Below are 24732 nucleotides of genomic sequence, written 5' to 3'. Positions count from 1 at the left end.
CCAGCTCAGGTAGGGGATATTTCTGGAACTTATGGGGTCTCCTCCTGGAGGGAGAGGGGCAGAAAACGCAGGGGGGTGAGGAAGATGGTGGTGAGTGGGTGGCAGGGGGTGACAGACCTGTCCTGGGACTTGCGTGATCTGGAGCCTGGTTTATAGGAACAGGCCCACTGGGAGGAAAACTATAGCATGGGTGCCGTGGTATTCCCATCTCCCCCTCTGTCTGGCTTATGAGCAAGCATAGGTACTGACTTTTATTTTTCCCTGGGAGTGCTCCGCCCCCTCCCCTGAGGCTTCACCCCCACTGCACCTCTTCCCACCCCTGCTCTGCCCACTCCTCAAAGACCCCGCCTGCTGCTTCTGCCCTTGCCCAAGCCCCTCCCCCAGCCTCTGAACAGCTGGTGGGTGCTGAGCCGAGGCTGGAGCACCCACGGAGTCGGCACCTATGCTTATGAGTCTTGCTATGGAGGCTGCCATGACCCCCTCCTCCCCCTCTAGCTGGGTGGGTTGTGAGGGTTGAACCTCATGATATAAAAGTGTGATGAGTCTCCAGCACCCATGCTAAGGCGACAGCCCCATCAGCTCGGCTGCAGCGAGAGACTCGGTGTGCAGCTGGTCCAAGTTTTTCAACCCCGGCGTTTTCCCAGCAGGACCAGGTACAACAGGAGACCCCGGCGGCTGGGATGTGGGGAGAACTCTGTGCCCTGAGGGAAGGGCGTTGTGGGATCCCGGTCCAGCATCCCAAGGAGGAGAGCGAGGCTGAGGAGCAGAGCCCTGGCTGGCCCTTATCCCCGCGGACGCCGTCCCGGTCCTTGCTGGGATGCTCGGAGGGGGAAGATTGTCCATTGAGGACGGCACAGACGCCTCCCCGGTCTCGGAAAGCGGCAGACACCGCAGGCCTTGAGCAGGCGGTGCCGTGCCGTGCGTGGCCTCATGGGCACGAGGTTCCTTCGTTCCCCAGGGAGGCACCTGAGGCCTGCGTCTCCCTGGGGACAGGCCCCACTAGGGGCCGTGCCGAGGGCAAGGCTGCCGTTTCAGAGCAGGCCAGCGAGGAAGCCCATCGGTTGCAGTTCCGCTCAGGCGCTGCCCGGCCTGGAGAAGCTCCCCGAGAGATGCTAGCCCGGCTCAGCCGGGCTGCTCGGCTCTGGCTGCGGCCCGGGGAGCGCACCAAGGAGCAGATAGTGGACATCGTCGTGCGGGAGCAGTTCCTGGGGGCACTGCGGCCGGACGTGCGGGCCTGGGTGACGGCGAGGGAGCCCCACAGCAGCGAAGAGGCGGCTGCGTTGGCTGAAGCCTGCCTGGGGCAGGGGGAGTCGACCCAGCCTGTTCAGGTAGCTTATACGATGCGAGGTGGGGAAATGCTGCGGGAGCAGAGCCAAGTATGTGGCTGAGAAGGGATGGTGGGAGAGACAGATCTGATGGGAAATCAAAGGATGAAATGTCTTCCCCCACACACCCCTGATGCTGTGGGGCAGGGGCCCATGGCCCATCTACTTTTTGCCATGGGCCCCACCCTGCCCTTCCTCCTCCTCCTCCCGCCCCCCCTCCCCACCACCGAGGCTCTGCTCCCCAGCCAGGCCGGCAGCTGGAGCCAGGGCAGGTGGAGGTCTACGGCTCCTCACAGCTGCCCGCACAGCTGTTACCATGGCCAGGCTGCAGCTCTGAGGCCTCGGCCGGAACCAGATTAGGGTAAGAGCCATGTGTGCAGCTGTAGGGAACTGTGGGCCCTCCACATGCCCTGGGTGGGGACGCAGGCGAGGGGCTGCTCTTGAGCTCCCCCACCCCGGACAGGTGGAGCTGCCGCAGCTCCCCGGAGCTGCCGCAGCTCCCCGGCTGGGCTCGAGCTGCTGGATGGGCCGTGGGGACAGGACCACAGAGGGGGTGGGGTCTCTCCCCCCCTCTCCGCCCAGACTTTGGGAAGGCTCCACCGTCCCTGCTCGGGAGGCCTCGGCCTGAACAAGATTCCACAGATGAGAGGAAGGGTCAGCGTATCGAAACGTCCCCTCTGAGATCTGGGCCAGGCCGGCAAAATCCTTGTCCAGCAAGTCTCGCTGTGCACCCTGTGTGAGGGGTCGTGGGCAAGTCCGTGCATGTCAGCAGAAGTGGTATAGTTATTATTTGCTCTATGTATTGCTGAAGTCCCTAGGGACCCCCGCCCTATTATGCAGGACAGGGTGAAAATCTAGAACCAAGAGACAGCGCCTGCCCCCAAATGCTCACAGTCTTAAGATGAGGCAACAGCTGCATAGACCAGCGTCATGGCTCGGTGGAGTTTCACAGGCAGCGCCTCCCCATGAATCGGGCAGTATGGAGCACAGAGTGAAGGTGCTTGCTGCAAAAACGTTGGCATGACCAGCACGCCAAAGATAGACTCCTGTATTTTAAGGCCAGAAGGAAGCATTATGATCATCCTCTAGTCTTATCCCCTGCATAACACAGACTAGAGACTCCCACCCCAGGAGGCCTTCATAGAACCCAGCAACTTGTGGTTCAACTAGAGCCCAACTTTCACAGAGAGATGTCCGCTCTGGAATATAGGAGCGGCCACTCTGGGTCAGACCAAAGGTCCATCTCGCCCAGTATCCTGTCTGCTGACAGTGCCCCATGCCAAGTTTAAAGGTTTCAAGTGATGGTTTATTGCCCCCACACTTCAATTTGTCCCTTATTTCCAGTTTCCTTGTGGTGTGAAATGAACAAATAACCTGCGGAAAGCTGGTGGAAGATTTTGTGCCAGGGTGGGGGGTTTTTTTCCAATGTGAAGTGTCTTTTTTTGACAGACAGAAACATTTCTGAACAATTTTTTCATTTTGGTCAGTTTTTTGTTTGTTTAAGAAAATTTTGGTTTAGTTTCACTGAGAAGCCTCCCCCTCTTCCCCCCCCCCCGGTCTTTTTATTACCTTGATCTTTTTTCCAACAGGGGAAGGAGCTTTTAAAACTGAAAAGTGGGGATTTTCCCACAGAAAGGAAACAGAAGTTTTTAATGTTTTTTTTTCAAAAAACCCCCACCAAACCTTAAAACAGCTTAAAAAGGAAAATGTCAGACAAAATGCAACATTTCCATTTTTTTTAAACTTTTTTTCCCCACCAAATAGACTTATCTTCTTCAGACCTTCTGTATAACACTAACTGAACCAGTTGTCTTTAAAAAGAAAAGCAGTGGTTCTTAACCAGAAGTACCCTCTGGGGGACACAGAGGTCTTCCAGGGGGTACATCAACTCATCTAGATATTTGCCTAGTTTTACAACAGGCTACAAAAAATGCACTAGCAAAGTCAGTACAAACTAAAATTTCATATCGACAGTGACTTGTTTGTAGAGCAGTATAAACTATACACTGAAATGTAAATACAATATTTATAGTCCAATCGATTTATTTTATAATTAGATGGTAAAAATGAGAACGTCAGCAATTTATCCCTAATAGTGGCTGTGATACTTGTATTTTTATGTCTGATTTTGTAAGCAAGTCGTTTTTAAGTGAGGTGAAACTTGGGGATACGCAGGACAAATCAGACTCCTGAAAGGGGCACAGTAGTCTGGAAAGGTTGAGACTCATTGCTGTAAAGCAAAGAATGCAGCTGTTCACTGTTATAGTTCAGGGCACCTCTAGTCCAGAGCTTGGGGGGCGGGCGGCAGGAAGGGGAGTCAAGATTCTCAAAAGTAAACCAGCAACACATGCATAAAACAGCACGACAGGGTGGTACGGTCCTCCGAGGGAATGGAAGGAACCAAAGAGAGAAATTAACCTTGTGGACTGAGCCAGATGCTGAAGGTTCAGGTTTAATTTGGCTGGGTGAGAATAAAGAGCAGGAGGGCTCCATCTCGCACCTGCTGGATCCTGCATTGGAGGAATTCCATATGGAGCTTCCATAGATTTGCTTGGTCGGTCCCTGTGAACCCCGTGAGAACCACCTCAGTTTCACATACTAATGAGTGACCCTCATCCTGGGAGACTGAAGGTGCATTAGGTAGCAGAGGCATAGATACAGACTCCGTGGGTGCTCCAGCACTCAAGTACCCATGGGAAAAAAATAGGGGGTGCTCAGCACCCACAAGCCACATCTGTTGGGCCGGCCAGGGTTTGCTGCCAATCAGCTGTTTAGTGGGGCCCCCGGGCTGGCCGGCCTCAAGGGAGGGCAGAGAGGAGCCAGCAGTGGGCGGGCAGGAGGCCTTGGGGAAGGGGACTGAGAGGAGCGAGTGAGGGACAGGCCAGGGAGTTGGGAGAGTGGGCGGGAAGAGGCAGAGTGAGGGTGGAGCCTTGTGGGAAGGGGCAGGGCCTCAGGCGGAGCACTCACCGGGAAAAATAAAAATCAGCGCCTATGAGCAGAGGGAATGGCCAGAGGCCTGAATGATGAGTGGGGAGATGTTAGACCAGGAGTGAGTGAGCAGCACATGGGAGCAGTAGGGAGGAGATTCTAACTTGGGGATTAGGGATACTATAAGCCTTACTGAAAGTAAACAGGAAACTAGAACAGTCTGGGGCAGGTAGCACTGTGACTGGGGAACTGGTCCTGAGTGGGGAACTGTGGCTGTTTCAGGGACAGGTAACCTTCGAGGAAGTGGCTGTGTATTTCACGCAGGAGGAGTGGGCTGTGCTGGACCCAGGTCAGAGAGCCCTCTACAGGGACGTCATGCAGGAGAATTACGAGAGTGTGACCTCGCTGGGTAAGGGATTCCTTGTTCCCTTGGGTATTGGAAGCTTTCTCTCCACAAATATCACGTTCAGTGCTTAACCCTTCAGCGTAACACTTCACTATTAATTTATCTCGCTCTTCGACTTTCCTCCCCCTCTTTTCAGGTGGAAAAGGAGAGATGGGAGAAAGTAGAACTCTGGCAGAGTTCTTTCTCCCAAAAAATAATTATCATTTCAAAATATTTTCTAAAAATGGAATTGAAAGCTAAACTGTTTTGCAAATGAAATAATTTTCAACCAAATCTCATTTTCTGAGGAGAAGTCTTTTTGTTGAAAGTTTCATTCCCCGCTACAGCCTGGTATCTGGCCTAAGTGTTTTGATGTTAGTGCTGTGGCTGGGTCACCTGGCGTGTGCAGTTCCCAGCATCTTCTCCAAGGGGACGAAGCATGTCCGACTCTTCCAAAGGGTCTCTCATGTCCGTCTTCCGATACCACGTCCCCACAGCGTCGGGGAGGGGCCGGGTTAAGTCATGGAACTTTCTTTGTAACAGACATTCCACAAACCATTCATTCACCCCATCCCACCATGTTCTTCCCCCCTCAGCAGGATTTCTCATTCCCAAACCCGACGTGATCTCCCGGCTGGAGTGAGGGAAAGAGCTGTGGGTCTCGGATCCCCAAAACTCTGAGGAAAGGGGGAGTCCATCCAGCCCTTTATCCCTCAGTGACCAGTCTCAGGTGCTTCATAGGAGGGACAAGAAACCCCCTTTGGACAATTATGGAACAACTTGTTTATAGTTTCTTCCTAGTCCCCTTTCTCTGGCCTGTTAGTGGTTGGTTTATACCCTGAATGAGGATTTAGTTCCCTTCCTCAGGGCCTTCTCACTCTGTGTTCCTCTCTCCTCCCAAACCCTCTCTCCCACAACTGCGCCTTCCTTCCCCGTCCCTTCTCTGCAGATCTCAGCTTCATGGTTCCATCTCACCCTTCCATTGACTGCACCTAGTTTCTCTCCCCACAGCTCCCCTGGCAGAGGCAGAGGCTGGCATGGAAGGGATAGAGCCGGAGAGGTGAGTGACGGTGGCTCTTCTCCTCATCATCTGTCCCTGGTGCTCACCTATCCCCTGTGCGTGTGCTCCTGGGACTAGAGAGGAGCTGTCCTGTATCCCCAGCAGTGCGATGACCCAGAGTCACTCCCGTCTGACAACATCCGGTCTGAAATTAACTTTTGAGTTCTCAAGCCAGTTCCCAGTGGGACAGTCTTGCCCCATCCCTATTATTAGCATCAGCGCTGTTGTGAACAGCTTCAGCAGAGAGACCAGTGACTGACAGGGACATGTAGACAGGATGGCCATCAGGCTGTGAGGAGAGATGGTGGGATCAGGACCCACAGAGCCCTCAGAGACTTCCCCTCAGAGCCATGGCTCAGGGAGATGCGCTTCCATCCAACCTCCTCTCTTGACATCTGATTCTTGCAGTGCACCAGGATTGGAGGATAAACCAGAGGAGGTGCCTGACCCCAAAGAGGAAGAGGAGGAGGATGAAGACTTCACCAAGGAAGATGACCTCACTTACACGGATGACCTGCGCAGTGAGAATTACCACCCCTCGCTGGACAGGTAAGGGATGCTAGAGCTGGGCTGGGAGGGAGCTGACTGCACTGCTCTCTGAAGGGCTGCCAGGCTGGACCGAAGTCTTGCACTTTACAAAGAGTCTGTGTATGTTCTGATGTAATTCCACAGCCCTGGTCTTCTGTCCCTTCACCTTCCGTGGCCCTTTCGTACATTAACAATTAACCCAGGAACCCACTGGGCGCATACAGAACAAGCTCTCCATAGCTTTTCCTGGATCTCTGCCCTTTCCCACCTGCTCCCTGCTTTGTGGTTGCCAACACCTTGCTGGTATAATTGAGGCCTCACTCTGATTTCACAGGTAGCTGTGGTACCCCGGGATGCTCCTAAACACCACTTCTGAGAGCTCCTAATTCTCAGTTATATGAGTGAGATCAGAATCCGGCCCTGGAATTGTAAATTCCCCAGGGCAGGGACCTTATTTTCATTACTGGTAAGAGGAGGGGAAGAGATTTGCCCACTGCAATGTCAGAGGGTAGATGGCCCTTTGAAGGCTCAGGGCCCAGCCCAGCTCTGACAGGCTCCACACTGGGGAATGAGGCAGCTCAGGTTCACCTGAGGGAACTGGGAGGCAGTTAATTAGGCAGGGAAGCACCTGGGCATGATAAAAAAAATTAAGGACCTCAGTTAGAAGGGGAGTTCCCGAGAGGAAAGGCAGCTGCTAGAGAGCCGCCCTCTAGCAGGCTGGTGAACTGCTAACACTCCAAAGAAAGAGAAGCATGGCAAGCCTATAGGCAGGAGGTAGCAGCAAGGGGCTGACAAAGACTGGTTCTAGCTGATCCAAACAGGCCCCGAGCTGAACCCAGTGAGTTGGGCAGGCCTGGGCTCCCCTGCATACTCCAGCCAGGGGCTTATGGAGAAGAAGGTTCTAAACGCAGGAGACCTAGGGCTGAGTAACGCCTACTAGAGCCATGGAACTTCTGACTCCCCTTCACCCTGAAGGGGCCAGAGACTGCTGAGGATCTGGCCAGGAAAAGTCAGGTTGTAACAAGGACTTGACAAACACAGAGTTGGGTGTGATAGCATCAGGGGCTGGAGCCAAGTTGGTGTAGCTCCCCACCTTGCCACAAGGGGGATCTGATCAACAAAGGCCCCTGATTTCACCCACACAGTGAGTCAGTTTCAGAGCTAGGAACAGAACCCAGCTGTTCTGCCACCCAGTCTTGTACCTTAACCACAATCCCATCCTTCCTCCCAAGCTTCCTTGTGACTTTGTCCTGATATTGGAAACGAGAGACCCATTTGTTAAACATACTCTGCAGAGGGAAGGCTGCTCTGACAAATCTAACCCTGACTGTTGTGTGACTAAACTCTCAGCTCTAACCTGACGTGAACGTGGAATAATACATTGATTCCTTTAGCACTGGCTTGGAGGAGATGCTTTTAGTCTGTGTGCCTCTCCCTGAGTGGCATTGGGTTGCTTTTCCTCTGTTTCCCATGTCTAGCTTCACCTGCCATTAGAGAGCCCCCTCTCACAGGTTGTAATCAGTTGCTATGTCCATCTTGTCCATCCAGTGACTCCGAGCTGAAAAGAGAACAAAGCCAGAACAAGAGCCGCAAGAGACCCGTGAAGGGTGCGCAGCTGCCTACCGAGGCGAGTCCAGCCAACGGCAGCCCCTCTGAGGAGAAGGCGGTGCAATCCAGGTGAGGGGGAAGACAGGCAGAGGGCCAATCCAGGTGAAGAGGGAGAGCCTGAGCACATAGGGAGAGGAGAAAGGAAGGCAAGAAGTGGGTGAGTGAGAAGGAAGGGGTTGAGATCAGTTTGTCTATCTCAGCTCGATCATCCAAGTGGCTCTGGGCCCATCTGAGATGCGACTACATTTCCCAACCCCAAAGTTTTCGAATGCTGGCTAACCTAAAGGCCTGAGGGCGTGTGTGGGGCTGTCCTGTGCTCTGAAACTACAGACCCCTGACAATAGCAGCCAGACCAAACCGCAGCCAATTCCCAGCGCAGAGCTGTCTACTACACCACGCTGGGTGTCTCAGGCCTGGTCTACACTTAAAATGTAGATCAACATGGGTACATCACTCAGGGGTGTGAAATTTGTCTCACCCCTAAGCGCCATAGCTATACCGGCTTAGCCCCTGATTAGATGCAGCTAAGTGGATGGACGAATGCTTCTGTATACCTAGCCAGTGCTGCTCACGGAGGATGCTTAGCCACTGTGATGGGAGCCATGTGAGGACCTGAGCAAAGCCCGTTGACATTAATAGAGATTCTTTCCATTGACTTCAATGGTAATAGAGCCAGTAATGAAACTTGGGGACAGCGGGGGAGACAAGCGTACTAGTGTCTGGGTAGTCAGAGAGAATATAGTAGGGCTGAAGTTTGCCCACGTCACAGCTCCATTCAATGCAGGTGGAGCTGTCATGGAACCAGTTGCAGCTCCCTGATCCTGCGCCGTCTGCCCTCTGCATAACTTAGAGAAGCTCCTAAACTGCTCTAACTCATACCACTGGCATAAGATCCCTAACATCAATGGAGAATTGATATATCAGAGCTCGCCCCACAGCACCAGAGAGTGCAGGGAGGGTTCCACAGGAGCCATCCCTCCCTGGAGAGAGTTCCACTGACACAAAGGGATTTCTCCTCTGGCCATGTGGGGCCAGAACATGGCCTCTGTGTTGCCCAAGTGGTACAAAGTGGCCATAGTGTACTGCACTATCCTACTCACCAGGGAAGAGGCGAATGGCTAAATAGGGCTTCAGTGTATAAGTAGTTACTCCTGGGGGAATTTTGCACCAAAATATTAAAAATTCTGTGCACAGTATTTTAAAATTCTGCATATTTTATTTGTCAAAGTAATACAACGTAATCGTGCCAGTTTCAGTTATTTTGGTAATTTATTTCAAATACCCGTAAGCAAGTATGTCTGTAACAATACAGACAACAACAACAAAAAGATTCAGGAAATGTTTTTTGACAAATAGATTCTCTACCGGGCATATTAATACAGAACTTTGATCATAATTCATTTAAACTACAATACAGAAATGTATTTCCCACATCATTGAGAAGCAGTACAAAGGCTTGGGGATTTCAGGGGTAATGAAGGAGCTGAGGGAGAGGGAAGTAATTGCTGGGAAGGAGCCTGGAAGTGAATCTGGAGGGTTGGTGGATGTGGGTGGGAGAAGTATGGAACAGGTTTTTTTGCGGGGTGGGGATTGTTGGGGAACCTCCCCCATGTCTCTCCCATTCAGTCAGGCATATCTACTGCCTCTGTCTCCATGTGTCCCTGCATCCCCACTCCCCATTCAGCCATTCATTTCTGCATATGTCCCCATGTGGCCCTGCACCCTTCCTCCCCCCCCGTCTCCATGTGGCCCTGCACCCCCACTCCTATTCGGTCCTGGGCTCAAAGTTGTCACCCCACTAGCTCCTTTGCTCCCACCCCAGACTGTCCCCCTCCACTATCCCTCCGGAACGTCAGTCTGTGTGACCCGCCTTAACAACACCGTGTGTCCCACTCTGCCCCCCTCCATATCCCGTGCCTCCTCACCTGGCACAGCACTGTGAGGAGGGCAGCCTCTGTCTTCTCCCTCTCCATGGCTGGTTGCTCTGACCCGTGACTTAGCTGTCCTCTCTTCTGGCATCACATCAGCCCCTAGTGCGTGAAAAGTGTAATTGCAGTTTCCTTTCACTTCCCCATCAGAATCAATTTTTCTACAGGGGGAAAAAATATCTCCGGGAGGCATTCATTCTGCACTTGAGCAGTGGCTCAGAATTCCCCCAGGAGTAAACTAATGCTGTAGTTTTCATAAGGTTCCATCACACAATGATAATAAATATTCAGCAGTGTAGTGTCTGGTTCTCTGCACTGAAGCTGCTAGTGTGAATTTGTAATACTTTTATGCAGAAAATGATGTATGCATTAGCGTATTGTTTCTTAGATTATAAAGCCAGAAGGGACCATTGTGATCATCTAGTCTGACCTCTTGCATAATGCTGGCCACTGGACTTCCCTGAGTTAATTCTTGTGTGCACAAGAGCAGATCTTTTAAAAAAAATATCCAATCTTGATTTAAAAATTGCCAGTGATGGAGAATCCACCACAACCCTTGGGAAGTTGTTCCAAAGGTTAATTACCCTCATTGTTAAAAATGTGCCTTATTAATAATCTGTATTTGTCTAGCTTCAATTTCCAGCTTTTGGATCTTGTTATACCTTTGTCTGTTAGATTGAAGAGCCCTCTGTTATTACATTTCTAGATAAATGATGCTGAAAATTTGCTCATTGCTGAGAAGATGTGTTGGTTTCAGTACTATGATGTTGATAGTTGAGTTAATCTCTGAAGATCCAAGGAAGCCAAGTTAAGCTTGGGTGGGTGCTGGAAACTGCTTGGGGTGACTGAGCCCAATGCAACCTTCACTGAAGTGAGAGGAATGACTTGCAATAAATCACTGCGAGTTGGGTCAGGTTCTTAGTGAATGATTAGGCTCCAAGTCACCAAAGTATTTAAAAGTCAGTACTGCCGATCTCAAGTGTACAGAAGTAATGAGTAACATCTCAAAAATCATGAATATTTGATTTGAGTGGTTTGGGTTTTTTTTGGATTTTTCTAATAATAAATTATAGGTTCTTTAAATTTCTCTCCATTTTATCTAAATAAACGCTGGTGGTCGCTTGACTCTGGGACCTGGGGCTTTAAGAAAGACACCAAATATCACAAGACTCTCAGTAAAATCACAAGGGCTGACAATGGTGCCTGTGCTTACACACATGGATAGTCCCATAGAAGTCAATGGGCCTACTTATATGCCTAAAAAGTAGCATATGCTTAAGTCTCTTCTTGAACTGCGGCCTTACATAACACCAGGGAATTAATTATAGACCCTAACTCTTTCTTTCCAGACTTTCTAATGTTTTTATTACACAGGAAGGTATAAAAGCATTTCCTTTGGAATTAGCTGAATTAAGTGTGAACAGTCTTCCATCCTCAACTATCTCTTCATGATTATATGTTTTTGTGGGAATTATGGGAGAAAGAAGCCCCAAAATATAAACCCAAACAGATACCAAGTAAGTATTAACATGCACAGTAAAGGATCTTCTGCCTTTTTCCTTTCTAGATGTTTTTGTGACTTCAGTTCTATACTGAAAGTCTATTAATGTCTGTTTTACAGGGGCTGTGAAACTAAGTAACAGTTTGCTACCAGTAGAGAACAAGTTCTGGAGGCATTAATCGAAACACAACAGAAAATAATGGTAAATTATATATTTAATTTGCGCTGCCCCTTCCTCTCCCTGCAGCATTTTAATTTTACCATTAGAGGTACACCATATACTCAAAAATCATGCTTGTGTCTGAAAACTTTCAAAATCACTGGAAATAAAAATATTATTTCCCTCTAAATCTTTCTTTTCCCTTCAGTTTCTTTACTTTGTGCATTTGAGACTACTCTGTTGATCGTCTTTTAGGGCCAGATTTTCAAAGGTGTGTAAGTGCTTAGTGGAATTTTCAGACGTGCCTAACTAAGTAGGATAGATATCAGACTCCCACTGAAATCAAATGTAGAGCACCTGAACTTTTCACGCATTTTAAAGATCGGCTAAACTTGTTTGTGGTGTCCCTTTAAGGTTTAAAGGAAGTAATGGTTTTGATCAAATTAGTTACACATTGATGTGTGGTTTTTGCTGTAGCCATTATGATACCAGCAGCTAGGGACATGGAGACAGAAAAAATAATATCAGAGGAGCAAGAGAGAGCGCATCAAGAGCACGTCACATACTGGAGTGTGTGTTCCTTCGCAGATGACTCTCATCTCCTTCTGTAAGTACCGTCAACCCAATCCGATGACAATGCCTGTGTGCAATATCATAGAATATCAGGTTGGAAGGGACCTCAGGAGGTCATCTAGTCCAACCCCCTGCTCAAAAGCAGGACCCATCCCCAATTAAATCATCCCAGCCAGGGCTTTGTCAAGCCTGACCTTAAAAACTTCTAAGGAAGGAGATTCCACCACCTCCCTAGGCAACGCATTCCAGTGTTTCACCACCCTCCTAGTGAAAAAGTTTTTCCTAATATCCAACCTAAACCTCCCCCACTGCAACTTGAGACCATTACTCCTTGTCCTGTCCTCTTCCACCACTGAGAATAGTCTAGAACCATCCTCTCTGGAACTACCTCTCAGGGAGTTGAAAGCAGCTATCAAATCCCCCCTCATTCTTCTCTTCTGCAGACTAAACAATCCCAGTTCCCTCAGCCTCTCCTCATAACTCATGTGTTCCAGACCCCTAATCATTTTTGTTGCTCTTCGCTGGACTCTCTCCAATTTATCCACATCCTTCTTGTAGCGTGGGGCCCAAAACTGGACACAGTACTCCAGATGAGGCCTCACCAATGTCGAATAGAGGGGGACGATCACGTCCCTCGATCTGCTCGCTATGCCCCTACTTATACATCCCAAAATGCCATTGGCCTTCTTGGCAACAAGGGCACACTGCTGACTCATATCCAGCTTCTCGTCCACTGTCACCCCTAGGTCCTTTTCCGCAGAACTGCTGCCTAGCCATTCGGTCCCTAGTCTGTAGCTGTGCATTGGGTTCTTCCGTCCTAAGTGCAGGACCCTGCACTTATCCTTACTGAACCTCATCAGATTTCTTTTGGCCCAATCCTCCAATTTGTCTAGGTCCCTCTGTATCCTATCCCTTCCCTCCAGCGTATCTACCACTCCTCCCAGTTTAGTATCATCCGCAAGTTTGCTGAGAGTGCTATCCACACCATCCTCCAGATCATTTATGAAGATATTGAACAAAACCGGCCCCAGGACTGACCCCTGGGGCACTCCACTTGACACCGGCTGCCAACTAGACATGGAGCCATTGATCACTACCCATTGAGCCCGACAATCTAGCCAACTTTCTACCCACCTTATAGTGCATTCATCCAGCCCATACTTCCTTAACTTGCTGACAAGAATACTGTGGGAGACCGTGTCAAAAGCTTTGCTAAAGTCAAGATACAATACATCCACTGCTTTCCCTTCATCCACAGAACCAGTAATCTCATCATAGAAGGCGATTAGATTAGTCAGGCATGACCTTCCCTTGGTGAATCCATGCTGACTGTTCCTGATCACTTTCCTCTCATGTAAGTGCTTCAGGATTGATTCTTTGAGGACCTGCTCCATGATTTTTCCGGGGACTGAAGTGAGGCTTACTGGCCTGTAGTTCCCAGGATCGTCCTTCTTCCCTTTTCAAAGATTGGCACTACATTAGCCTTTTTCCAGTCATCCGGGACTTCCCCTGCTCGCCACGAGTTTTCAAAGATAATGGCCAATGGCTCTGCAATCACAGCCGCCAGTTCCTTTAGCACTCTCGGATGCAACTCATCTGGCCCCATGGACTTGTGCACGTCCAGTTTTTCTAAATAGTCCCTAACCACCTCTTTCTCCACAGAGGGCTGGCCATCTATTCCCCATGTTGTGATGCCCAGCACAGCAGTCTGGGAGCTGACCTTGTTCGTGAAGACAGAGGCAAAAAAAGCATTGAGTACATTAGCTTTTTCCACATCCTCTGTCACTAGGTTGCCTCCCTCATTCATTAAGGGGCCCACACTTTCCTTGGCTTTCTTCTTGTTGCCAACATACCTGAAGAAACCCTTCTTGTTACTCTTAACATCTCTCGCTAGCTGCAGCTCCAGGTGCGATTTGGCCCTCCTAATTTCATTCCTACATGCCCGAGCAATATTTTTATACTCTTCCCTGGTCATATGTCCAACCTTCCACTTCTTGTAAGCTTCTTTTTTATGCTTAAGATCTGCTAGGATTTCACCGTTAAGCCAAGCTGGTCGCCTGCCATACTTACTATTCTTTCGACACATCGGGATGGTTTGTCCCTCTAACCTCAACAGGGATTCCTTGAAATACAGCCAGCTCTCCTGGACTCCTTTCCCCTTCATGTTAGTCCCCCAGAGAATCCTACCCATCCGTTCCCTGAGGGAGTCGAAGTCTGCTTTCCTGAAGTCCAGGGTCCGTATCCTGCTGCTTACCTTTCTTCCTTGTGTCAGGATCCTGAACTCAACCAACTCATGGTCACTGCCTCCCAGAGTCCCATCCACTTTTGCTTCCCCTACTAATTCTTCCCGGTTTGTGAGCAGCAGGTCAAGAAAAGCTCCCCCCCTAGTTGGCTCCTCTAGCACTTGCACCAGGAAATTGTCCCCTACGCTTTCGAAAAACTTCCTGGATTGTCTATGCACCGCTGTACTGCTCTCCCAGCAGATATCAGGAAAATTAAAGTCACCCATGAGAACCAGGGCATGCGATCTAGTAGCTTCCGCGAGCTGCCGGAAGAAAGCCTCATCCACCTCATCCCCCTGGTCCGGTGGTCTATAGCAGACTCCCACCACTACATCACTCTTGTTGCTCACACTTCTAAACTTAATCCAGAGACACTCAGGTTTTTCTGCAGTTTCGTACCGGAGCTCTGAGCAGTCATACTGCTCCCTTACATACAGTGCTACTCCCCCACCTTTTCTGCCCTGCCTGTCCTTCCTGAACAGTTTATAACCATCCATGACAGTACTCCAGTCATGTGAGTTATCCCACCAAGTCTCTGTTATTCCAGTCACGTCATAATTCCTTGACATCACCAGGACCTCCAGTTCTCCCTGCTTGTTTCCAAGGCTTTGTGAATTCGTATTTTAGCACTTGAGATACCCTGCTGATCGCCCCTCATTCTCAGTATGAGGCAGGAGCCCTCCCCTCACAGACATTCCTGCCTGTGCTTCCTCCCAGTATCCCGCTTTCCCACTTACCTCAGGGCTTTGGTCTCCTTCCCCCGGTGAACCTAGTTTAAAGCCCTCCTCACTAGGTTAGCCAGCCTGCTTGCAAAGATGCTCTTCCCTCTCTTCGTAAGGTGGAGCCTGTCTCTGCCCAGCACTCCTCCTTCATGGAACACCATCCCATGGTCAAAGAATCCAAAGCCTTCTCTCTGACACCACTACGTAGCCATTCGTTGACTTCCACTATTCGATGGTCTCTACCCAGGCCTTTTCCTTCCACGGGGAGGATGGACGAGAACACCACCTGCGCCTCAAACTCCTTTATCCTTCTTCCCAGAGCCACGTAGTCCACAGTGATCCGCTCAAGGTCATTCTTGGCAGTATCATTGGTGCCCACGTGGAGAAGCAGGAAGGGGTAGCGATCCGAGGGCTTGATGAGTCTCGGCAGTCTCTCTGTCACATCGCGAATCTTAGCCCCCGGCAAGCAGCAGACTTCTCGGTTTTCCCGGTCAGGGCGGCAGATAGATGACTCAGTCCCCCGGAGTAGAGAGTCCCCGACCACCACCACCCGCCTCCTTCTCTTGGGAGTGGTGGTCGTGGAACCCCCCATCTCAGGACAGCGCATCTCATGCCTTCCAACCAGCAGAGTCTCCTTCTGCTTTCTCGCCCCAGACATATCATCTGGTCCACTCTCCGCAACGGTACCTGTGGAGAGAACATGAAAGCGGTTAGTTACCTGTGTCCGCGTTGCTGAAACCCGGACATTCCCCGTTCGTCTTCTGGAGGTCACATGTTGCCAAGCTTCTTCACTGGCCTCTTGGCTCTGCTGTGCAACCTGCTCTATATCTGTAGAGCTTTGTGCCCGTAGAAGCCTATCCTGACTTTTGTCCAGAAAATCCTCCGTTTCTCATATGCAACGCAGGGTCGTTATCTGTTGCTCCAGACCTTCAATCTTCTCTTCCAGTATGGAGACCAGCTTGCACTTTGTACACGCAAAGTCGCTTCTGTCCTGTGGAAGAAAGACAAACATGGCACATCCAGTGCAGGTCACAATAGCTGAACCCCTCCCTTCCATATCACCTTCTTACTATGAGCTTCCTCAGAGAAGTTGGCAAGATGTAAGCCTCACTGGGCTCACTCCAGGAGAACTCCTGCTGTGTGCTGCTCTGCTGTCCCCCGCTGCTCAGCTGGTTCGCCGCCGCTCAGCTGGTTCGAGAAGCTCTGGCTATTTTTAAACAGCCAGGCTCCCCTGAAACAAACAGACAGACAGCCCCACTGCCCGCCCCCTGCAGGCTACCAGCCAATCGGACACTCGCTCAGGCTCTCACACTGCCCTCCCAGCAAACACATGTTCGGATACTTACTCAGCAAACACGCATATACAGTGTTGCAAAGCGTTGAGCAGCCTCAACTTGCACTTGCAAAGTAAGCTGCATAGCCTGCATCTTACATAGTGAACATGGCAGATCATCCGTGATTTTTAACATCCGTTTTCTTCACCAAAATGAGAATTTTGCCATTTTCTAACTTCTTTCTCTTTTCAGGACATTCCATCACAGACCAACAACAACAAAAGCAAAGTGACTGCAAGATTTACCTTGGAAGGTGGATAATGCAGACAGAACATTTTTAAATTAGATCAAACTTAAGTGTATGTTACCAAACTTTCTCTGTGTTTAAAAATATTAGATTAACGTGATTACGACTGAATCTTTTTTTCTTAACTGTATTATTTGCAATACATTGTGTTTAAAGACTTTTTATTGTTCGTAAATAATAAAATTTAATCATGTTTGTAACAGGATAATTGTTTTTAATTTAATTACACTATAAATAATGGAAACTTGTAGCTATTTTGTGTGGTGAGGAGTAGGTATTTAAAATAACTGTCAAACAGCACAGAAATAAAATCATTTTCTGTCTTATTTAATGTCCAGAGTGGATTTTTCTAAAAGTTTTTAATGCTCTTTATTTTTATCATGCAAACGATGGACTTATCCAAGAGCAGCTTGGTTCTACTGACCTAGTCAAGTTTTAGTATCATTTCATTATTATTTGTATTACCGTAGTGCCTAGGAACCCTAGGATGACTGCATCTCGGGGGTGTCCTACCAAATACATCCACACTGCATTGAAGGTCTTAAATTTTCTGATTACATCTCTATTACAAGCCATCAGAGCTTTGAAATTGTAGAGTGATGCTTTCTCCTTTCGGTCTTATTGTTTTGTCCATCTTTTTACTTTAATTAAAAATTGGGAAATATGATACCAAAAAAGCCATTAGGAGAATGGTATTGGTTGCATGGTTATGGCCAAATGTTCAAAATGTTCATCAGGACCTCTGGAGCTGCTGAGTCCTCTTGAAAAACTAACCCTGAAGGCCTAATTTTCAGAAGCACTGAGCACTTGAGATTCTAGTTGAAAGTCAGGGGAGCAGGCTGTGCTCGTCTCCTCTGGAAATCCATGACCATGAGTGCGCAGAAGTCAGGCAAATGTTAAAGGCTGCACATGTAACCTTAACTCTGCCCTCTTGTGTAACTGTTCCAATGTACTCTATTAACTTTAGGAACACATGCTATTTCTAAATATAGTATTGTCAATTTCTTTTTCCTTGCCATGTTAGACACACACATAGGATCTTGCAGTGTGTAATAGTTTTTGTATGCCAGAAAAACTGAGGTTACTTATATGGAAACGTACTATCACTATGAGCACAGAGACCCAACAATTGTAACATTGCGCAAGTTGTCCTCGGCTAGCTTGTTATCTGGTGAATCTTGGAGCCTCTCATGGAGCAGGAAAGCACTGAGCTCAGCTGTATCTAGCATGCCTGCGGTATATTTAGGCTTGGAAAGATTAGATTGTTATTGTTCAATGTCAATAAACATCCATTTCATCATACATACGCACAAACCAACAAAAAAAAATCCATTGAAAATTTACAGAAAGGCAAAGTACGAAAAATGCTGCCTGAGAACATTTTAGAGGTTGATTTAAAGCAATTTATATATTGTGGCATGATGTTGACTGTATGTTTTTATAGTTACAGTAGAACGTCAAAGTTATGAACACCAGAGTTACAAACTGACCAGTCAATTAATCAGGCCCCAGTAGAGACAAAAAAAAAAAGGGAAATACAGTGCAGTACTGTGTTAAATGTAAACTGTTAAAAAAAAATAAAAGGAAAGCAGCATTTTTCTTCTGCATAGTAAAGTTTCAAAGGTGCATTAAGTCAATGTTCTCTTGTAAACTTTTGAGAGAACCATAACGTTTTGTTCAGAGTTACGAACCATTTCAGAGTTACGTACAACCTCTGTTCCTAAGGTGTTCGTAACTTTGAGGTTCTACTGTGTAAACCTTTAACTTTTGAACCCTAGTGACCCCAGCAGCCTGCGGGGTGAGCTGGACAGAGCCCTGTATCCTTTCGGCAGGGGTACCCTTTATCAGAAAGATGGGGGTGTGCACCCAGCCTACAACTAAAGCCTAGCAGTCCGTGGAAACACCCAGGCCCCGATCCTCAAAGATGTTTAGGTGCCTATTTCCCATTGATTTCAATGAGACTTAGGCATTTCAAGATCTTTCACGATTTGAGCACTGGCCTCTACACTGACCTGATCTTCAAGACATGAAATTCATAGTGCTGGGCCAAACTAGAGCTCTTCCCGTTGCCTGAGAGGTGTTGCTGTGTCCATGTGGGTGTCAGTGAGGCTTGGAGGTCCAGGAAGATGCCAGAGCAATCCTAGGGTGGCCACCCTAAATTCTCCTTTGACCAGGGTTTGCTTTGGGTCCTTGAGATCCAGGGCAGACCAGAGCCGCCGTGCCCTCTGGGATTCAGGGGTGCTTGGAATGAAACCCTGTCACTCAATGCCACAGGCTCAGTGGCTTTTTGGCAGGATTGACCGGACTTCCCAGGGATGCTCTCAGCTGGGGCAATCTGGAGCTTTGGTGGGAAGTCTGATCTTATAGGGAGGACTTGGGTGTCTGAGGTGAACAAAGGGGGAAAGACTCCTGGTGTCTCCATGGAGGGCATTGAGCTGGCCAAATGCTCTGGATCCCTTTCCAATCCTCATCTGGTGCTAGCTAGAAAAAGGACAGGGAACTCTTCGTCTTCCTGTGCCAAGGCCACATGAGTCCTGAGAAGGGGCTATTGGGCACCCTTGGATTCTGCCAGCTACGTGAGATCTGGCACCAGAAGCCCTTTCTGTAGGAGGAAGCTGGAAGCTGGAGATCCCTGCCCCAGAGAAGGCCAGGCAGCCTTCGTCTCCTATGCCTTCTCGCAATGACGGGAAGAGAGAGACGTTCATGGTGGAGATGGGGAAGGGTGTACAGAAAAGGAAAACACAGGACAGGGGAGAGGGAGACTACATGGGGAGAAAGGAGGAGAAGAGACACACCCCTCTGGGAGCACCATATCAGTTTGTTTCTTCCTTTGCAGCCGCAAGAAGCGGGGACAGCTGAGCAACAAGGATGTGGCCCAGATCGGCCCCAAAAGAATCAGGTAGGAAGCTGGCCTGGAACCCTGGACATGACTCTGCTGGCTGCCCTGCCCTAGAGCCCTTATAGTAGCAGAGCTGGGCTGCAGACCAGTCCCTTGTATCCCTGCTCCCCACAGCTGGACTCCCCATTCCACTGAGCAGCCGGTGGTGCCTCCTGCAAAGGGAAGTAGTTGGGCAGGGGTAGGATCTCCCGCTCTGTCTGGATTGGCCTCTTGGTGGGGGTTGCAGCGCCATTCCAGTTGGACTTAGAGGTGAGGAAAAGCCCCATTAGCCCCAGAGCCACACACCAGGGGCTGCTTCCCACAGCCCATTACCTAACATACTTTTCAATGGCCCCAGTGATGTGCAGTCCTCTTGCCACTTGGTCTCCTGTCCATTCCCCCTTGCAACCACCCCTCTCGTGTCCCTGCATAGGCTCACAGCCAGTGATACTCCCTGGTGTTTCTTGCATATCCACCACACCCATCGGTTGGCGTCTTCCACAGGGCATGCGACCCACCCCTTAGCGCCCCCAACCCACACACCTTCCCCGTTGCTAGTGGTGTGCTTTGTCCAACCTGTCCACCACTCCACCCCCAATACTTTGCACAGCTGACCAAGAGACCAGAGCAGATGGGCATAGATGGGAAAAAAAGAGTTTGGAAAGGAGCTGGAGAGCCGGTGAGGCAGGGAGATGAAGGGGGCTTTATCCAGATGTCACAAGCTGCAGAGGAGAGGTGACGAAGGCAGCTGGTGAGCAGAGAAAGATCCAGGAAGGTGGCTGCAGAGGACACGGCTCTTGCCCCTGCAGCGGGGAGAGGAGAGGACGAGGGAGGGTTTGAGAACCGAGGGGCTGCTGAACTGCATCCTGGCTCCATCAATAACCTGCAAGATCCTCACCCCCTCCTCTCTGCAGGAAGGCAACCAAGCGTGAGATGCTCCTGTGCGACTTCGAGGGCTGCGGCAAGATCTTCTCCAACCGCCAGTACCTGAACGTGAGTGACACAGTGACCTGTGGGGAGGGGCACCTGACCCACCCCCAGCACCGCCTGGTCCCTGTTGGGATATGTGGCCTAAAACCATTATGGTATCAGCCCAGCTGCCGGCTTGACAATCAGTTCAGTGTGACCCACTGGTGAACGTATGTTACGGGTCCCCCTCTGTGCCTGATCCACAGAGAATAGGAGTCTGCGATGGTCTTACCATAGTTCAATCTGTAGCTACTTATGCTTTTAATTCTGGACATCCCCATTTCAATCCTCAGCCCAAATGGGAGCTGTCACATATGCCCCGATCGTTCCCATCTGACTGGCTGTTCAGTGAAACGAGTCCGTGTGTCCTCAGTTCCCAGCAGGACAAGATTCTATATCAGAGCTAAGGCCCCAACCCAGAGCTGATCGACATCCATGGTGAGATTCCCACTGATTGCAGTTGACTCTGGAACGTGATCCAGTTGGCCTCCTTTGCTGCAGCCTCCACAGAAAGGCTGGGGGCTGAATGGGTCATAGAGTTATGGCTTCCCTCTGCTGGGTCCCACAGGGAGAGCTGAGTGGCACCAAGGAGACCCCCTGTATTGGGGCTGTTGGTCCAGCCCCAAAGTCAAACCAAGCATTCCCTCTGACTCCCAGTTCCGTGGTAGGGCGCTCAGTTAGGTATGAACCAGGGAGGATGGACTGTGGGGTCTCTAGGCGGCAGCTGACCCTACCCTCTGCTTCCCCTCCACCCCCAAACGGCAGTACCACAAGAAATACCAGCACGTGCACCAGAAGACCTTCACCTGCTCTGAGCCCAGCTGTGGCAAGTCCTTCAACTTCAAGAAACACCTGAAGGAGCACGAGAAGCTGCACAGCGGTCAGTATGCCTGAGCACAGGGGCTAAAGCCTCAAAGCACCTGCCTTTCTGCTACGGTGCTGGGCTCTCCCTCCCCTCAGCATGCACACAGCTCTCTCAGGGCCCCTCAATCCAGATCCACAGGGCTTTAGTCCAGTCCTGGGCTCCTACACACACACACAAACCGCTGCCAGTACCCCTCAGTCCAGCCCCACAGCTCCCCTTCTGTCCCAGCCCAGAGCTCCTACACACACACACAGCCCTCTGCCAGTACCCTTCAATCCAGCCTCACAGCTGCCCTTCAGTCCCAGCCCTGGGCTCGTACACAATCATCTGCCAGATGCCCCTCAATTCCAGCCCCACAATCATGCAGGTCTGCCAATGCATTTCAATCCCAACCCACAGGCCCCCTTGTATTCCATCCCTGGGTTGGGCCCCTTTCGACCTTTGCCGATGCCCCCCAGTCCTGATCCACAGCCCCCACTACTATTCTAGCCCTGGGATTCCCTCCCACCCAGCCCCAGCTCTGCAGGTGCCTCTCAGTCATGCCCTGCAAACAGCGCTGTTATTCTAGCCCCAGGAGCCACACCCAGTGCTGCTGCTAATGCATCTCAGTCTGGACCCACAGAATCCTCTGCTGTTCTGGTCCTGAGCTCCCCCTACACACACAATTCTGCCAGTGCCCCTCAATCCCAACCTGCAGGTCCCACTGTCATTCCAGCCCTGGACTCACTACCAATATCTGCTCTGGCACCCCCTTGCTTTTTGTCCCATGGACCTACTGCCCTTCTCTCATCCCTACCTTTGCTTCCACTTGGGTAAAATGCCCTGCCCTACATCCCGCTGCCCAGTGCAGCCAGTAATCTGCTCTCCTTCCCCCTGCAGACAAACGGGATTACATCTGTGAGTACTGCGCCCGCCCCTTCCGCACCAGCAGCAACTTGATCGTCCACAGACGCATCCACACAGGGGAGAAACCCATACAGTAAGTAGCAAACCTAGCTGGCTTGCTCTGTGACTTGGGGTCCTTCCTCTGTGTTGAGCTCTCTCTGTCCCTAAGAATTGCAGCACTGAGAGGCCAAAGGTGGAAATCCCTGATTAGGTGCCATCGATCCAGTTCTGGAGGATACAGTCCCTAGGGCTGTCCGGGCCCTCTTCCTAAGTACACCACAGACGAGGCCTCTCCCCCTCACCCCTTTGATGTCTACACCCATTAGATGCTTGTAGACCAGAGGTCCCCAAAGCCTGCCTCCCTAGGGTGGGCGTGGAGAAATGTCCAGGAGGGCACAGCGGGGCCCAGGCCAGCCCCCAACTCCTGCTCCCAGCTCTGTTCCAGTCCCGCCCCCATCCACATCCCTGGCCCCACGTCTTGTCCCATCCCCAGCCTCAACACAGCGCTGCTCCCTGCCCCGCATCAGTCCCCAGCCTCAGCCACTGGCTGCGGCCCTGTTCCCAGCCCAGGGCCAAGGCTGGGGGCAAGGCCGGGAGCGGAGCCACACCTGGCTGCGGGCCCGGGTGCTGGCACCCACTGCAGCTCAGCTGCGGGTCCACTCCCGCATCTGTCCCCAACCTCGACCCCTGGCCACAGCCCAGCTCCCAGCCCCACCCCCAGCCTCGGCCCCCTTCCACTGACCATGCCACCTCCCTGCCTCCCCAACCCGCGGCACCATTCCAACCTGGGCTCCGGGGACGACAAGGGGAGGCGCAGAGAGGGGAAAGGGGGGGGGGCACGATCCTCAAAAGTTTGAGGAGTACTGAATAGCCTGTTGAACTCATTGCCACAGGAAGTTGCTGAGGCCAAAGATTTAGTGAGATTCCGAAAAAGGATTGGACATTTATTCGGAAACAAGAATATTGAGAATGACCAAAATGAACAATAGCAATTTTGGAAGGGAGATTAAACCTCCTGCTTCAGGCTTTAAGCCAGTTCTCTAGCCATTAGAGCCCGGGACCAGACCTAACGTGCAGGCCAGGTTAGCCCACATTGGCCACCATGAGGTTCTTACACCTTGCTCTGAAGCATCTTGTGCTGAGCTCTGTCAGAGACAGGGTAATGGGCCAGATGGGCCTTGAGTCTGGTCCAGTCTGGCAGTTTCTGTGTTCCTGTCTACTCTGTGCATCCCACTCTGAGCTTTCTCTTTCTCTGATTCCCTGCCCGGCTTTCTCCACACTCTCCTCTTGATCCCCTTCCCCACCCACAGGTGTGAGATCTGTGGCTTCAGCTGCCGTCAGAAGGCCTCCCTCAACTGGCACATGAAGAAGCATGACGCCGACTCCTTCTACCTGTTCTCCTGCGACATCTGTGGCAAGAAGTTTGAGAAGAAGGACAACGTCACCGCACACAAAAGCAAGAGCCATCCCGAGGTGGCTGCCGGCCCGGTCCAGCCTACGCCGGAAATGCCAGCACCCGGCCACTGGGACGCGCCATCCCCGCTCTCCAGCCTCGGTGAGGACACACCGACCAAGGACCACCCATGTGCACCATGCCCACTTGCCACAGAGCAGCTGGAGATCCCTGCACCGAGCCTTTGCAAAACGGAGAAGGCGGAAGGGCCGGTGTCCCCCATCGCAGCCTCCGCCGAGTAACGAGCCATGCTGAGCGGGATCTGTGTCTGACTAGCGCTTGGGGGCTAAACCACGGGGGATGTTGGCAGAGATGATCCCAGCAGGATCCTGCCTTCCAGCTGGACTCTGCTGAGAGTGGGACATAAAGCACTTAGAAGAGGGGTGGGGATAATGACTGAACCATGGCTGGGGACTACAGCAGAAGATCTGAAATTCTGCCCAGGTACTGAGAGTATGAGGACAGGGAGGCAAAGGCAGCCCTGCGCAGCCTCCCCACACCACAGTCAGTAGAGCGCAGACTCTCCATTGGCCAAGAGGACTGACACCAGCACCTTCTCTGGAGCAAGGGGGCTCTGAAGAGAAATGCTGAGGTTCACCCTCCCCAGGAACAGGCCTTGGGTTTGCTACTCTCGGCTTCAGGGCTTTGGACAAATCCTCAATAAAGAATTATTTTGTGTCATGCCTGGGGTGGGGAGAGCACCTTCTCTGATGGGGCTGCTGGTTCTGCCAGCCTGGGCAGGGCAGGGTTGAGGGTAGGTGAGCCTGTCTTCATCCCAATGGCCACAGCTCCTGCTGCTGTTTCCCTGCCATTCTCCTGTGAAATTACCCCATCCCCGGTTGGTGCAGCTCCTCTGAGTGGAGGTTCAGCAGCCACCCCCCGTCCAGCTGCAGAAAAGCCTGCCTGTGTTGTGGTCTTTGCATTAGAGCAGAACCTTGGCATCCTAATGGAGACTGTGAGCCCATTGTGCTGAGAGCTGCAGGCATGCACTGTGAGAAAGTCTCTACCCTGAAGAGCTCCCAGTGTAAATAGACCAAACAGACAAAGGGCAGGAGACAGTAAGGATTCTGATCCCCTCTTTTCGCATGGGAGACCGAATCA

The 24732-nt window shown here is 50.8% G+C and overlaps 1 protein-coding gene across 5 annotated transcripts; it reads left to right on the top strand.

Moving 5' to 3' along the window:
* The first annotated feature begins 1170 nt into the window (after positions 1-1170).
* Positions 1171-24732, top strand: LOC140898289 (zinc finger protein 692-like). 5 transcript variants are annotated; one of them, XM_073311931.1, is made up of 10 exons: positions 1171-1328; positions 4578-4662; positions 5650-5698; positions 6107-6247; positions 7775-7903; positions 19418-19480; positions 20374-20452; positions 21194-21308; positions 22173-22272; positions 23489-24732. In XM_073311931.1, exons 2-10 carry the CDS (start codon positions 4629-4631, stop codon positions 23871-23873), a joined length of 1095 nt encoding a protein of 364 aa, XP_073168032.1. In that variant the 5' UTR covers positions 1171-1328; positions 4578-4628; the 3' UTR covers positions 23874-24732. The 5 variants fall into 5 exon arrangements, with proteins under 5 accessions (XP_073168032.1, XP_073168030.1, XP_073168029.1 ...); XM_073311928.1 differs by having other exon boundaries at positions 1241-1328; positions 5588-5698; XM_073311929.1 differs by lacking the exon at positions 4578-4662 and having other exon boundaries at positions 1239-1328.

Source organism: Lepidochelys kempii, chromosome 14 (genome assembly GCF_965140265.1).
Source record: "Lepidochelys kempii isolate rLepKem1 chromosome 14, rLepKem1.hap2, whole genome shotgun sequence".
In the NCBI taxonomy this organism is placed as follows: Eukaryota; Metazoa; Chordata; order Testudines; family Cheloniidae; genus Lepidochelys; species Lepidochelys kempii.
This window is presented reverse-complemented; position numbering and strand designations above follow the sequence as displayed.